Source organism: Macrotis lagotis, chromosome 5 (genome assembly GCF_037893015.1).
Source record: "Macrotis lagotis isolate mMagLag1 chromosome 5, bilby.v1.9.chrom.fasta, whole genome shotgun sequence".
Classification (NCBI taxonomy): domain Eukaryota; kingdom Metazoa; phylum Chordata; class Mammalia; order Peramelemorphia; family Peramelidae; genus Macrotis; species Macrotis lagotis.
The window spans coordinates 218997650-219012860 of NC_133662.1; the positions used below are offsets into that span (position 1 = coordinate 218997650).

General features: G+C 34.3%; 1 protein-coding gene across 2 annotated transcripts in view; it reads right to left on the reverse strand.

Annotated features, from left to right (window-relative positions):
• Positions 1-2843: 2843 nt before the first annotated feature.
• TRIM33 (tripartite motif containing 33) overlaps positions 2844-15211 on the reverse strand; it is a 150028-nt gene continuing 137660 nt past the window's right edge. Inside the window, exons 15-20 of one of the 2 annotated variants that reach the window (XM_074188491.1) lie at positions 12867-13213; positions 10409-10532; positions 9153-9227; positions 7488-7640; positions 6001-6051; positions 2844-5921 (exon numbers count right to left, since the gene is read on the reverse strand). In XM_074188491.1, the coding sequence (XP_074044592.1) occupies positions 5709-5921; positions 6001-6051; positions 7488-7640; positions 9153-9227; positions 10409-10532; positions 12867-13213 (963 nt within the window). In that variant the 3' untranslated portion in view covers positions 2844-5708. The remainder of the gene's footprint in view (positions 5922-6000; positions 6052-7487; positions 7641-9152; positions 9228-10408; positions 10533-12866; positions 13214-15211) is intronic. The other variant, XM_074188492.1, reaches the window with a different exon arrangement.

Consider the following 15211-nt stretch of genomic DNA (forward strand, 5'->3'; position numbering starts at 1 on the left):
CTGAGTTATAGGGAGCTTGTTCATAAGAATAAAGTTAGTATCATGAATTACTTGAAAACATGTAATTGTGGGCTCCTGGCAAAGCACAGCATACAGGCAAAAAAACAGAACTGTCCCCCAAGTAGTTTTAAGGAATAGAGGGCTTTGGGGACAAAAAGGTTCTGAACCAACCAAGAACCAAAACAGCTATTGGCAACTGCAATAACAGATGCTAAAGCTTACTCAATAGTTGTCATAAAAGATAGTTACGATTGTAGCTATATGTGGGCATGGCCAAAAAGAACCAAACACCATCAGCAACATCTCTGAAAATGAAGTATGGTGATAACCTCATGGATAAAGAGAATAAATTGAAAGGGGCTTGTGTCAAAATGATGAAGTTCTGCATTCTTTCCACAAAGTATCTTATATGCCCATTTGTCCTTGAAAATGACTATAATTTAAAATAGGGGCTTATTTTCTACTTTATGGACCAGAGAATTAATGTAGGATAGGCATCTCATCTTACAAACTTAAAGGATTTAAGACAGCTGACACATTCTCCTGACCACTATTTGACAAGTCAATCAAACCCTTGTCTTATCCTAAAATGGGGAGGATCTACATCTCTGACTCTTCTTTCTCAAAGAGTTCATAATTAAGATACATTTTTATTTTATTAAAGTTCTATTTGGATTCCAGGTATTATTATCTCTGGAGCTAAATCATTGCTAAGTTCCAACACACATAGAATCTCAGAATTCACATAATCAGGATGGAAACTTAGGAAAGAAAGTATCATATCTCTAAATTCATAGAGGAATAAAAAAAGAAAAAGGAACTCGATTTGAAAACGTTTTCATTTTTCTAATTTAATAGAAATAACCAAAACAAAGTGGTTCTTAAACAATGCTTTTAACTGATCTAATACAACTTCTACAACACATTCCAGAGCATTTTAAACAAGAAATATTTACAGGCTGCTAATGTATTAAATAACCATGAAAAGAAAAAACTTGCCTTTATTACACACCAGCAAAAAACACAGGAACGGAACAATTAGGAACTGTAACCTCATTAAAAAATTAAATATGATTATTTAGAGAATACAATACCACAGAAACAGTACTTTTTTTTGAAGAATCATATTGAAGGATGAGTCAAGTTAACTATGTGCAAAAAAAAGTACCAGTAAATACTGGGAGCAAAAACCATCATTAAGAATGCTGTGAATTTAACCCTTTCATGTGTAGTTATTTCATCTACCTAAAAAAAATTAACAGGCTTTCAATTGCACAAATCTTTTTATAGGCTTATATACATGTTTCATTGTGTTTTCAACATAATAAAATGCCTAAATTTTTCAGACCAGTAGCAGACATGCATTTCTTTTTATGTTTGAAATTTAGGTCACACTCAAAAGGGAACGCAGTGATGGCACTTACAAAATGCTTTTTGTGCCTTACCTTGTAGAAATTCAGCTAATTCAAAAGAACAGTCTTCAATTGTAAAGATCACTTGCTAGAAAAAGGGTAAAATTGAATTTTTGAACATTCTGTAGTTCAACAGTTATGTTAAAGATATCCAAATGAACGGCATTTTTGGAAAACTATTGATTCTCAGATACAATAAAAAGCATTATTATAAACGAACAAGTTGGCAACCACAAGGAACTAATAATAAGGTGGAAGAATTTCTATACATGCATTTTTAACAGAGTAAAAGAAATTGCCATATCCAAGTGTATGTGTGAAGTCTGAAATAGGTCTATGTAAACTGTGGCATATAAATTTATTTCTTAAAAAAAGTACCTCCATTATTTACTCAAACACCTACTTTTAAAAAAATATGTAACTTTCCCCAATTTTTAAAATAAAATGCCACAATATATTGTCAGTAACTCCTGCACATTTATATTTTTATTTTTTAAAAGCTAGTCTTGGAGATATGCATACAAACTTTCCTATAAAATCACTGTCCAAAGGAAAGAATTCATGTCATGCTATTAGGCAACAGACTTAAAGCAGTTTTATTGCTTTTCAAGGAAGAGACAATTGGGAGGGAAATAAATGGAGGAGTCTGTGTCCAGAATGTTGTTATAATGTACCGCAATTTGGAAACATTGATGCTGTTACCTAAACTTCAGTAGATTAGTTAATAAAGAATGTTCTAAGAGAAGCACAGAAGTGGACTTCTAATTATAAGGGGATAAAAATTTTATAAAATATTTCATTGATCCAATGTTGATGATGTTGACAGCAAATGGTGCTGAATGCCAGCTTTGACAATAAGGTATCTACACTTACATAGAGCATGTCTGCTTGTGAAAAGTGTATATATATGGTATGGAGGATTAAAAAAAAAAGTGGGGGGAACAGGAGATCTAGGGAGAAAAGGGAATGAGGCAGGTGGTCATTTACCCCTTTTTTGGATAGGAGCACAGCCTTCATAGTATGTGGGAGGCCACGGTCCCAGGGCACAGTCAGGAGACCTGAATCTATTTAGCTGGTTAACACTAATTACTAGTAATTACAAGGCAGGATACCTGCTGAGGTAATTGATCAGTCCACAATTAACACACTATACACTTTTCACATCTATTTCAGACTAAACTGCCTTTACTTCTTTGGATTAACTTAAAAAAAAAAAGCCAACAACAACACAGGGCCAGTTACAACCAAAAGTGAGATGTGATTTAGTTTTAAAAGTATTCCTTTAAACAAGTACTAGAATTAGATGCCTTACGTTACTTGTCAATCCAGACATTTCACATACATCATAAAAAAAGCAGAACACCCACAGAAACCATCTCAACATCAGGCCATTCAATCTGTGACAGAAACGCCCTCCATAGGGATTCACCATGGAAGGTCATCTCGTCACAGCCATGAATACACTGGTCCAGGAACTCCAAACTTTTAGGCAATCACAAATCAGAAAGGAGTTTTTAACTTTAATATCCTTGTTTTTTTGTTTTGGAAGGGGATTTTGGCAGGCTATTTCCCACTATTCCCAATGGTAGCAATGAATCTAAAGCATTGAACAAATGACATTTTTTTCAAGAATTTCTACTATAAGGAAATAAGCCAATATGAAAATATTGCTGCTCCTGAGAAAGACATGAACATAAGGTTTCCAAAATAAACCAAAATGACCCCAACATGCTTGATTGTTGTTTTATGTTCAAAGTTGGTCTTCAGTTGCAACTTAATAAGAAAAAACGTAAAATTTATATTAACAAAGTCTGATGGTATTAGACTCACAGTATGATTTGGGGTACTTTAATAAAGTAACCTTATATCCAGAAATTATATTCTGGATAGTATGTAAGGAAAAAATAAAATTAAGTCTGAAGTGAATACTTTTGACCTTTAGTTTATTTGGTCAGCAGTAAATGGTTATTTGGAGAAGCAATATGATTTTCTGCACATCAAATCCCAAGTGATTTAATTTTCTTCTTCTAACTCATACTCACCTTATATCCATCCCCTTCCCCAAGGATACAAATACTGGAAAGTAAACAGAAAATAAAACTGCTAATTTCCTCTTTTTTTTTCTAAAATGACAGAATATGTAGATGAGACAATAACAAAGAATCATGAAAGGGAAAGCAAAGGCACAGTTCCCTGTCAGGATTCAAAGCAGACCTGCCCTCCTGACCTAAAAGGTCTTGCAACAAATGTGTTTTTTCCACTCATTCCAAACTGATAAAAAAGGGAAGAGGTGGAAGAAAAAGGAGGGAGAACTCAGAAGAGAAAAATTCTTTCAAATAAAAAAGATCAATACTTTCAGAGGAAAACTGTTCTCTGAAAATTTGAGTGAAATTTTAAATATTTTAATGCCTCTTTTGTAATTCAATTTACAGGAAGGTTTGGAATTTAAGAGGGTGGTGAATCAAATAGGATTTATAGACTCCATTCTTGGTTTCTTTACTATTTTAGAAAGGTCTCAAGGTTATTTTTCTTCCCTTAGTAAATAAAATAAATAACGTGAAGGAATTTTGTACAAGCATTTCTTTAGAGTGTTTTTGTTGATTCAAAATGAGTAAAAATATTTACTTCTACAGTACAGTTAAGTCAAATAATTTCATTTTATGAATGGTCTTTACTGTATGACCTACTCATGCTAAATGCATATTTTTTAAAAAAAAAAGTTTGCCACAAATCTGCTATGTCTGAGAAAGTATCTAGTAGCACATTCTTTTATTTTGGCCACTGTATTAGGAACTAATTTGTCCAAACAAAAGTAGGACTTTAAAATGTTCTTCTGAAAAAAAGAGAAGCCTGTACAAGGGCTAAATTACACAAGTCATGGACCTAAGCATTACTAATGAAGAGAAGAAAAACAAACCATTCCAGAGTCAAGCTGATTTATCTGCTTAGTAATGCTGTGATGATCTGGGTAGCTGAGGTGGGGATACACCAAGGACCATTCAAGTGGGGACTGGATGATTTTCAGGCTCTGCCTCCTAACCCTCTTCAAGGACTTTAAGTCCTCAGTCCATGCAAATGTCCCACTTGGTGGACAGATGAGTAATTTAACCCCACCGGGTTTGTTATACTCTTTTAGACATTTCATTTACAAGCTGTTTCTGAAGAAAGCTTTGAGAAGTCTGTTCTCTATTAAAATAAGATAGAACCTCAAAATATGAATGTGATGTTAGAAATAGACAGCATATATTACAAATCCATTCTTGATAGGAACATTAGTAAGAATACACATTAGCTTAAAAAACAGGCTCAGCAAATGTTGCTGATCTGCCAGAAGTTTCAGTTCACTATTTACAAATAAGACAAAGTGAAATACAGGAAATTTTACACATTTGGTAGTTGACAGATTATTGTTTGCCAATAGTGGTCTATCAGAAAACTGATATGAAGGAAGACTGGATGACTGCCAGTAGTTACCTTCTCAGACTCAAATTTAAATGCATACAAGACTAAATTAATTTTGGAACGAACATTCTGCCTGTTTCATGGGGGCAACAATATAATCAAATGAGTTAACCTGGGAAGTGCAATTGTGTGGGAGTGTATTTCTGGATAGGACTCTATTATAAATACACATGATCTATTATTGAAGAATTACCATCTCCTTTTTTTAGGCTCAGCCTACTGGCCCCAGTCCTGTTCCTCCCCACTAGTTAAGTAGACTGGGAAGGCTGGATGAATGGTGAAATTTCCTGAAGCTAAGAGAAGCTAACATAGAAAGTTAGGCCCAAAAACATTCCAATGAGAAAAAACTAATTGAAAGTCGTGATTCAATGTTGAGTCCATGTTAGAGGGAAATTTGAGCAATGCTACTTTCACTTTAACTAGACAAGAACCCAGTACTGGGAATAATTTGATTTAGTAACTGTGCTGGTCCAGTCCTAATAGAAAAATTATCAAGCAACATGACTCAAATTATTTACCTGTACAGTCAGTTTCCTATCAATCTAAACCACACATGATCACCAATATTCGCCCATCTCTAAGTATGAGAACACAGAGATCCTGTCCTCTTTGGGAAGAACAGGGAACTTCAAATCAATTGTGTCTCTTTTATGTCTGCAATAAAGCTGTCCCCTCTTTTTGACAAGAATGTGTTTGTCATCCAAACATTTTTCCAATCTAATACTGTCTAAAAGCAAGCTACCAGCTTCTTCAAGGAGTTGGCCACTGTAGGCAGGACGTTCCAGCAACACTTAAATAAGTTTTTACAATGTTATTTAAGTCCATGGTGTCATTCTACTTTATATGCACAGGTCTCTCGTCTGATTTTAGGCGCTTTCGGCGGGGCTGGATAAAGTCTTCATCAGAGTCCTCAGTTATCTCACCATCATCCTCTTCTTGCTCAAATTCTGGCAAAGGTGGGAAGGTCCTGTCTGAGTAGATCTCTCTGAGTTTATCTTCAAAGTATAAAGCAACTGATTTCCCTGCCTGTGCTACTTCTGAATCAGCCTGCAAACAAAAGATAGGAACATTTACCTATTGGCAATGCACGTCCCTTCGCCAAGTGTGCATGGTCTGAAAAGCTTACCTTCAAATTAATCTCTTGTGTTTCTGCATAAACTTGAACAACTTTCATCATCTAAAAAGGATACCAGAGTCAAAAAAAGGGAAATTATAATCCTTTCTAAAGTTATGAGACTGCATAGAGTCGGTGACTAAAGTCAGTCATAAAGGGAGAACAAATTGCTGTGATCAATTTGCTTTAAAAAATTCAACAGAATATACCTTCTTTATAAGGTTCTGTTTCTAAATTCACAGCAAACATTATTAATTAAACCCCACTAATTTAGAAACTGTAATAAATAGGGCAGGGTTGAAGTGCCTGTGCACTATCTAGAGAAAAAAGTAGCAAAAAGCAAAGGATATAACTAAGTTTATAGAAGAAATGATTAACTTGCTTAAGAAAACTATTATCCAGCACTTAAAAAAATCACTTTAGCAATATTCAACTGCATACAGAACATGTTCATCAGGGACTATTTCATTAACTAGATAAGTATAAAAAGATCTCTTTGGCATATTTTTTTATCAGTTATTAATCTATGTTACTGTGTATATTTCAAGTAAAAGAACTTTGCTTTTTTAAAAAAACCCAAAAAACTTGAAATCATACTTTTTACCAATTCAATTCCAAATGAGTGAGATTTTATTGCAACTATCTTAATAATACTGTCCTTGGCCTTGATTCCAGTCACACTATTACATAAGAAACAAAAAGAGAATATAGAAACTTTACTCTGTAATAGATTTTTATTAAAGAGATCTGTATTTCTCAGATTTAAATGAGATTCATATGGAACCACAGAGAACCAACATTGATAAAAGTAGTTCTGGAATCTGAGGATAAGAATACTTCCCAAGTAGAGCCTCTCTCTCCATCCCCACCCACTCCCACCAGCATCCTAATAAAACCTTTCTTGAAAAGAGAGTTGTGATTTCTTCCTGTAGGCAACACGAAATTTATTTTGGTGACAAGAGGACAACACCGCATTTTTTTCTCCAGGACAGAAAGATAACCAATGTCCTTTCATAAATGGCAAACTCTCTGCAGAGTTGCAATGTTGGTACAGAAATTTTAGTCTTAATGTTCTACTCTCAGTCTATAGCTGGGGAAGTCTGAAATTACTAAAACCTAATTGAATATGCACAGATTATCTCAGTTATCATGGAAATCCTTTTGAATTTCTACTTTTAATAGGGCTTAACTTTCTGGTTTTCCATGGATTTGAAAAAGTTTCATCAGAACCTCAGAATACACAGACTAGCTTTGGACTCTGGTAACAACAAAAAAATAACTTTTAAATAATCAAGAAAATTTTTTAAAAGATCTTTTTCTTTTTTCAGGCCTAACATTGCCTCCCTAAGCACAATGACTTTTCTTATTTAGAAATGGCAAAACGCTCACTTATTAATTCTAACGAGGTAAACTTAAAAATTTTAAAAACAGATTGGTTTTCTGAGTTTGAAAGATCTTTTGAAAAAACCTAAAGCTCTACATCTTGGAAGCTAACATACTTCATTAAACCTTTCACAGTTCTTGAAGATCAATCGGACGTCTGCCACAAAGTCATCTGGGATTTGGTAGTGTTGGGAATGTTTCTTTTGAAGCTTCTTTTTCACTGTGGATAAATCCATTGGTTTCTTTATAATTTTATAGTAGTTTGGTATCTGAGAAAAAAAAGAATAAATAATTCCCTTGCTATATTATGCTATAATAACTAAAAAGATACTCTATTCAGTTAGGAAATGTTTGCATTTCTTTAGGAATATTTCAGTCTGGAAGACAAACGGCTCCTTAGTTTATAAGACAAATACATGTTTTAAAACTCTTTTCCTATAATCCAATCAATAAAGACAATCTCTTAATGAGTGTATGGCAAATTCCTGCTATAATGGACTCCTTGTGGTTTAAGGATCACTAAACATCTAGATACTAAATACTTGATATCCACACACACACACACACACACACACACACACACACAATCACGTGCATTTGTGTGTGTGTTGTGTGTGTGTTGTGTGTGTATATATATATATATATATATATATATACACACACACATATGCTAATCAATGATTACAAATGCCCCATGAAAACGATGTATAAAGCCTGAGAAAATAGGAAGAGATCATCACTACAAACCATACTGATGGCAACACAGTCCTAAGTACTTATTCAGCAAAAAGGGGCAAACATTTTCACAAAAATCTTTATTTGCCCAACTTGCAAATTTTCTATGATTCTTTGCTAATATAAAACTTATAAAGTCTTGTCTCTACCTTGGCCAAATTTGCTACCCAAAAATCTAACAATTTTACAGAGATAAACTGGTTAATCACCAAAAAGGAAATAAAATCACCATCTTCTTCTACAGCATCCATATACTGCACAGGAGCACTTTCATATAATCTGGAAATCATGGGAATATTACTGCTTACAGGGATCAAAATCTCCATGTTACTTCCTGTAGGTTATAGTATTTATGATTTTGATTTTATTTCCCCCCCACCTCAAATTAAGAATTGGAAGAAAAATTGTAGCAACACAAAAATGTGAAATAACCAACACAAAACTTCTCACTATAACATAATTCTACTCATTAATTGATGGAGAATAGGTTTTTTCCAAAATGCAAGAGTTCAAAGAATCTAATATTAGTAAATATATAATATAATATTAGTAAACACCCTTGGCCTTATTTTTTTTTTGTAAAAGACAAAACAAAAATCAATCTTCATAATTTCCCAAAGTTATTCAGCAGGGTTGTTGATAATTCAATTTTATTTTTATTAGAATTCTTACATGCCTATGGTTTAGTTTCTCTTCAAGATCAACACAAGGAACAAAATTTGAGACTTGAAAAGGATCTCATAGGAACACTAGTGTAAAGAACACTAGTTCTTTACACAGAGTTACAGAGAGGTTATGTTTTGTGGTTAAAGGCAAAGCTATGGCCAGGACTCAGGTTACATGACTTTCAATCCAGTAATCTTCCCCAGTCTTCTTAGCATTTTCATAATTTCTAAATTTTGAATTCACTAAGAAACTATTACATGAATAGGAGTTTAAATAAATGAATTTCACTGTCATTCTGCCAAATTCTTAACTCTAAAATAAAGTCTTTGATCTTTTAAGGACTGCTTGTCAAAGCTGAACATTAAAGATAGACAACTCACCGAAACAGGGACAGGTTCCTGGAATTCAATACTCAGTTCATGGCAATAGAGGTAAAGCAGTAGACGTTCACATTTCTGGCTCCCCCAAAAAAAAGTACAGAAAGAAAATTTATGAATTATCTTTTTCCTATAATAAGATATTCTTTAGAATTTGAACAAGCTCAATTCTCTATAAATTGTCTTTAAGAAAAGATTCTGCATTCAAGAAAATCTGTCTTCTTGCCCACCAGAATTAGGATGACTAAGGATCAAAATGGCAGTCTTTAATCTCCAGGCCATCTGACAAAAACTGAAAACCTGGATTGGGATGGACTTAAGAGGTCATTGAGTTCAACCCCATCATTTTGAGGAGGAAGAAATCATCAAGTGATTTGTCTAAATTCAATAGGTTCAAAGAAGAGTTTAAATTTGAACCTACATTCTGACTCCAAATCCAGCATTCTTTCAGCCATACATCTGATAGAAAATAAAATGCAATGAAGTGAAACTAACTTTTTGAAAGGTTGTTGCTCAAATTACATACCAATGGCATCTCAAGTCATATTTCTAAGTCAATTTAAGGTTAACTAATAAACAAATGGAAGGGAGTCAAGAACAATTCATTAATCACTCAATAATGAACTTTACAGAACATTAATTTTGGATGGGAGTGGACAAACAATTCTTTTGCTTTCTATGATAAACTACAGTAAATATTAAATTGAACACATAGCACCTATTAGGGAGCATTGCTCAGTGACCAAAAATCATCAATTTGAGAGAAACAATTTGCTATGAAGTATCCATGCATAGATTACTGAGATATTATAAGTGATACGTCATGTGAAAATTAAAGTAAAAATCTTGTATATGGATCAATTGCTTGCTTGAGGAGCCAGAAAATTTCTTCCTAATACCCAGCTGAAATGTAAATTCTTTAGGAATTATTCTTCCCCAACCAATAATTAAGATCACTAATGTCCTCAAATGAAATCCACTTTAATAAGGTTAAGTGATCAAATATTTCTTCAAAAAATTTGTTATCTAAACTAATTATCTCCTCTTTTCAAATACAAACTACTTACTAAAAACACTGATTTCATGGTCACAAGAGCCTTTATGCAATTTAAACCATTCTAACCAACAACCCCAATTTTCAACTTCAAGACCAGCCCTTTTAGTGAAAATTTTGTGAGCTCAGTGTTTATTACAAATAAGTGCCAAGGAAGCAGATCTTTGTTAAAGTCATAACGACAAATCAACTATTTAGTCCTTACCCTTTGGTCCATGGGGCTTAAGCCCTGTGCAGTTTTTCCCTTCTTGCTGTGTTGCAAATTGTCACAATCATATTCAACCTCAGGTTTCCCAAGATCTCTGCAAAACGTGCAAATCCATTCTCCACTACAGAGGGGGAAACAGAATCAGTCCAAGTTCAAGGTGACTTTATTAGCTCTTTTCCCATAGGTCTATGTGACCCAGTAAAATAGATATGAGTATTTAATGACACCATAAAAGAATTAACTGTTTTTCAAAATGGTTCAATGCTGCTTTCTTTAAATAGAATGTTCTTCATGTTTATAAAATGAAAATATAATTCAACTTATAGAATTTTAAATCACATATACCTATCTGAACTGTCTAACTGGGTGGATTATGCCATCTTTTATTTTATCATATCAATTTGGTCTTGTCAGGATTTTATATTAAACTGAAGACTGAGAAGATAGAGATTGATTCTAATTAGTTATCTCTTGCTACTAGAATGAGATGATACTGCTAACAAATACAAACCTATTTATGTAGCAGCTGCAAAATCCCTATCAATTGCTATCTCCAATTCCCAGTGACAAAATCCCCAAATTCCAACCTTCTGGGATATTTTAGGGCATAAAAAAACATGGAACGATCCTTGCACTTGAAACCAAGAAACTAAGGTTTGGCTCTCTTAAAAAAGGAAGGAAAAGAAAGGACCTGTAAGATGTAGATATTCCCAGGGTGGCTAGGTGGTGCAGTGGATAAAGCACTGGTCCTGGAGTCAGGAGTACCTGGGTTCAAATCTGGTCTCAGACACTTAATAATTACCTAGCTGTGTGGCCTTGGGCAAGCCACTTAACCCCATTTGCCTTGAAAAAAAAAATGTAGACATTCCCGAGATCTAGGTGAAAGCACTTAAACAATTTTAGCAGAGCTTAACCAAATCAAGGAACAAATATTTTCAAAGAACAGAATTAGTCAATGAGCTCTCTGCTTTAATCAATCAGGATTAAAGTGCCAAACTGCTTTTATACCGTTTGCCTCAGTTTGACTTTACAAATCTTTATTTTGAATTCAGAAATGAATAAATGAAAATGTCAATTCAAATTAAATTTACTTTAAAAATGTATCTATCTTGGACACTGGACTAGGTGTAGCATAGCAAGGAGAATGAGACATGTACGCAAATAAAAATAACAAAACAAAAGAATGGGAGAACTACATAGGAATGAATATATTCCACTGACATGAGAGACTTAGGGATGTAGTTTTCACTATAGGCAGGGGAACAGAAATCAGTTCATGATCGATAGAGGCGTTCACCTAAGGTTTTGAATGACAAAGGTTTCAAAAGATGGAGACTTGAAGAGGAATTTATTTAGGCATGAAAGGGAGCAACAAATGGTAGAAAAAGAGAAAGGTTGAAAATTTGATATATGGTGACTAGTCCAATTTGGATGAAAAATATTTGGTTAAATTAGATTGTGAAAGGGCAATATTAACCTGAAATGTCAAGTTAAGGAGTGTATTCACAAAGGAATTGAGAAACATTAAAAGATTCAAACAGGAGCATAACAATGTTCTGAACCTGAGGGAAGGACAAACATTAAAGAGGTCTCAGCACTGTCCAGATGAGACCTTAAATTCCTGTACTAGGATCACTGCTTCAGAGCCACTGAGAGGCCATTTGTCCCAAAACTGCTCATTTTACAGATGAGGAAACTGAGAGAGGCTGGTACTCAAGTCCTGATTGTAGTACTATTTCTACTGTTTGTGTAGAAGTAGAGAAGGGGGACAGATAGGAGTGACAATGCAGGAGAAGACCCAATGGAATTAAATAGGGAAGGAATAAGAGGACAATAAAAAGTTTTCCTTTGAAATATCTGATCCCCCAAATTTGATTTTCTATAAAGAACCCCCTTATTTCTGCCATTAGATCTACCATATCACCAAATAACTCTTCAAAAATTTGAAGTCAATGATCACAAGCCTACAAATCATTTCTCCTCCAAGCTAAGTATAATGCATTAACTCCCCCTATTCTACCCATCTCACCTCCACCAGAAGCTGCTACTTTTGTTCTCCCCCTAAGACATGCAAAAATACATGTGCATACAAAATGTGATAAGAAATGGGGTTTTAGGCTTATAAAATTATTTTAATGAGGATGTTTCATTTAAAATAAATTTAACTTTAAAAAAAAAGAACATAAGTACTAGAGGGGTTAAGGCATTCACTTTTTAAGAAATCTGAAAATGATGTATATTCTTTTCCTAATAACTTACCATTTAATGCTGGCACTTGACATGATTCAGTTTTTAAGTATTCAAGCTATCATGGCTGATATGGTAGATCTCAAGGCAGAAATAAGGGGGGTCTGAATTTATAGAAAAACAAATTTGGGGGACCAGATACTTCAAAGGAAAACTATTAAAATTCTTAAAAATTCACCCCAGGAACAATAAATTTGTCTTCATGTACCTTGGAAAGCTGAGAAGAGTTGGAACATGACAGGTGAGGTGAAAGACCTTTGGACACTTTTCACAGCATAAAAGATCTCCTCCATTCTGGCACACAGCACACCAGTCTTCATTCGGGTCCTCCTCTTTATTGCTGCCCTCGCCTGTCCTAGCTGAGCGGTGCATCAGGTTCCGCATTGGAGATTTCCCATTGACCAGACTGCTCAGCCCAGGCTGTTTACAGCTCTCACTGACATCCGCAGGCTCGGTTTTGACATGGTTTTCCAAGCTTCCTAATGTATCCAACTCACTCTCCAGATGTAAGCTGGTTGAGAGAGGTGGTGTCAAGCTGCTCTCAGGACTGCTTAACTAAAAGAAAATAATAGTATCCAAGTTTGACAGAATCATTTTGGGTTTCATACAGAAAAAAAAATAACACCAAAATTAAGTCCAGAGTTTACAAAAATGTTGGTAAATAAATATGCAGTTTTCTTTTATCACTGAATTACTAAAATATTCTAAAAATGTTTCTGATTTTATGTGTGTGTGGTGTGTGTATGTGTGTATTTTCAAGACAATGGGGTTAAATGACTTGCCCAAGATCACACAGCTAAGTTAGTAATTAAGTACTGAGGCCACATTTGAACTCAGGTCTTCCTCATTCCACGGTCAATGCTTTATCTACCACAGAACTTAGCTGTCCCCACTTTTCTGATATTGTTGAGAATCCTAGGGTAAATATAAAACATCACACAGAGATAGCTAATTTTTCATTATTTATGCAAATGGAATAATAGAAAGCCACAGATCATCTATTCTGAAGTTATTTAAACATCTTAAAATATTCTGGAAGTAGTATTTACCCTAATTATGATTTTCTGTAAGGATATTAGCTATATAACAAAGGGAAATTATTTTTAAATTTTAGAGTCAACTGAGAGTTACAGTTTGTCTGCTTACAGAGATGTACTTAGGAAGTCTCCTGAAAAACTGCCCTGGTCATATATCTTTATGAAGTTGTGGAGAGTTTTTGAAATGGAAAAGGGAAATTAGCCAAGTCTGATCATAAACTATTCTGGAAATCATCAACCTTCTGTTGCATTACTCCCAGGCAGATATATAAAAATAAGATTTATTATGGTATGAGAGAATATGCTACATGTTTACAATATATTCTGTACTTGCACTAAACTTAATTTAATAAAAAATTCATTTTGTCTGCCAAAACAAAAAAAAAAGAAAGTAGAGGGAACATTCCTAGAACCACTCAAATGTACAGTCTTATGGAATTGCAAACACCTGTGAATAATACCTAAATTTAAAAGATGATGCTACCAACTCCCATTTCCCCAACTCCCCAGAATCATCTAAATTCATAAAAGTTATAGAACCAAACTGAAAGTCATTTGTGAACTTACTCAACCCTGTGACTAAGCTATCCTTTCTATACACCAACTGGAAAGGAAGTCATAGAATTTGGGTAGTGGGACTCATGAAAGATTGAAGCATAATAAAAATTTGCTACAACAAAAGGAGTTTGGAGCTTTCTTTACCTCTTCTTCACTTGTGAAACATTTCTTTTGAAATGTTCAAACTGAAATACAGGAAGGATAACTATTTTGTTAAGAAAAGAAAAAAAAACAGAAGTCAAATAACAGTTATTCCAGTGACATTTTTATCTTGTGCACCTTTCATAATTCACATCTTCCTATTCATTAGGATAGAAAATTGGGAGCAGAACAATAACCTAGGATCCTCCTTGGCAGGAGAGCTTTGACTTTATGACTGTTAACACCAACTTTAACTCACATTAAGAACCTAGCAGCTGTAAAAGAGACACTTAAATCATTGTTTCTATTCCTGTTCTCTATGACTTCCAAGACTATAAAATTATTTTCACAAAGAAAATCCAAGAGATTTTCAGCCTCCCCATATCTCTTGGTTCCTTCTCTGCTTACCTACAAACCATCCAGGCTTCAAAATCTTCACTTGATCCATTCACCCACCACTAGCTGCTATTTCTTTTGTCACTAAATTCCTTTAAGAAATCCGTGCTTCAATTTCCTTCACAAAGGCTTCTAAACTCTATGATTCAACTGAAACTGCTCCCTCCAAAATTAGGCATGATCTTTTAATTGTCAAATTGCTCAAGATCACAAGGTGACTCAATCCTGGTGCTGCTTGATGTCTCTGGACTATCAATCACCCTCTGGATAGTCTCTCTTTTTCAGATTTTCCCAATACTTGTTTCCCTTAATGTCTCTCATAGTAATCTGTTCCTTTACAGTCACCTTTGCTGGATTCTTGTCTAGGTCAGGCTCTAATTGTGGGTGGTCCACAAGGCTCTGTCCTGCAGCCTTTCCCTTC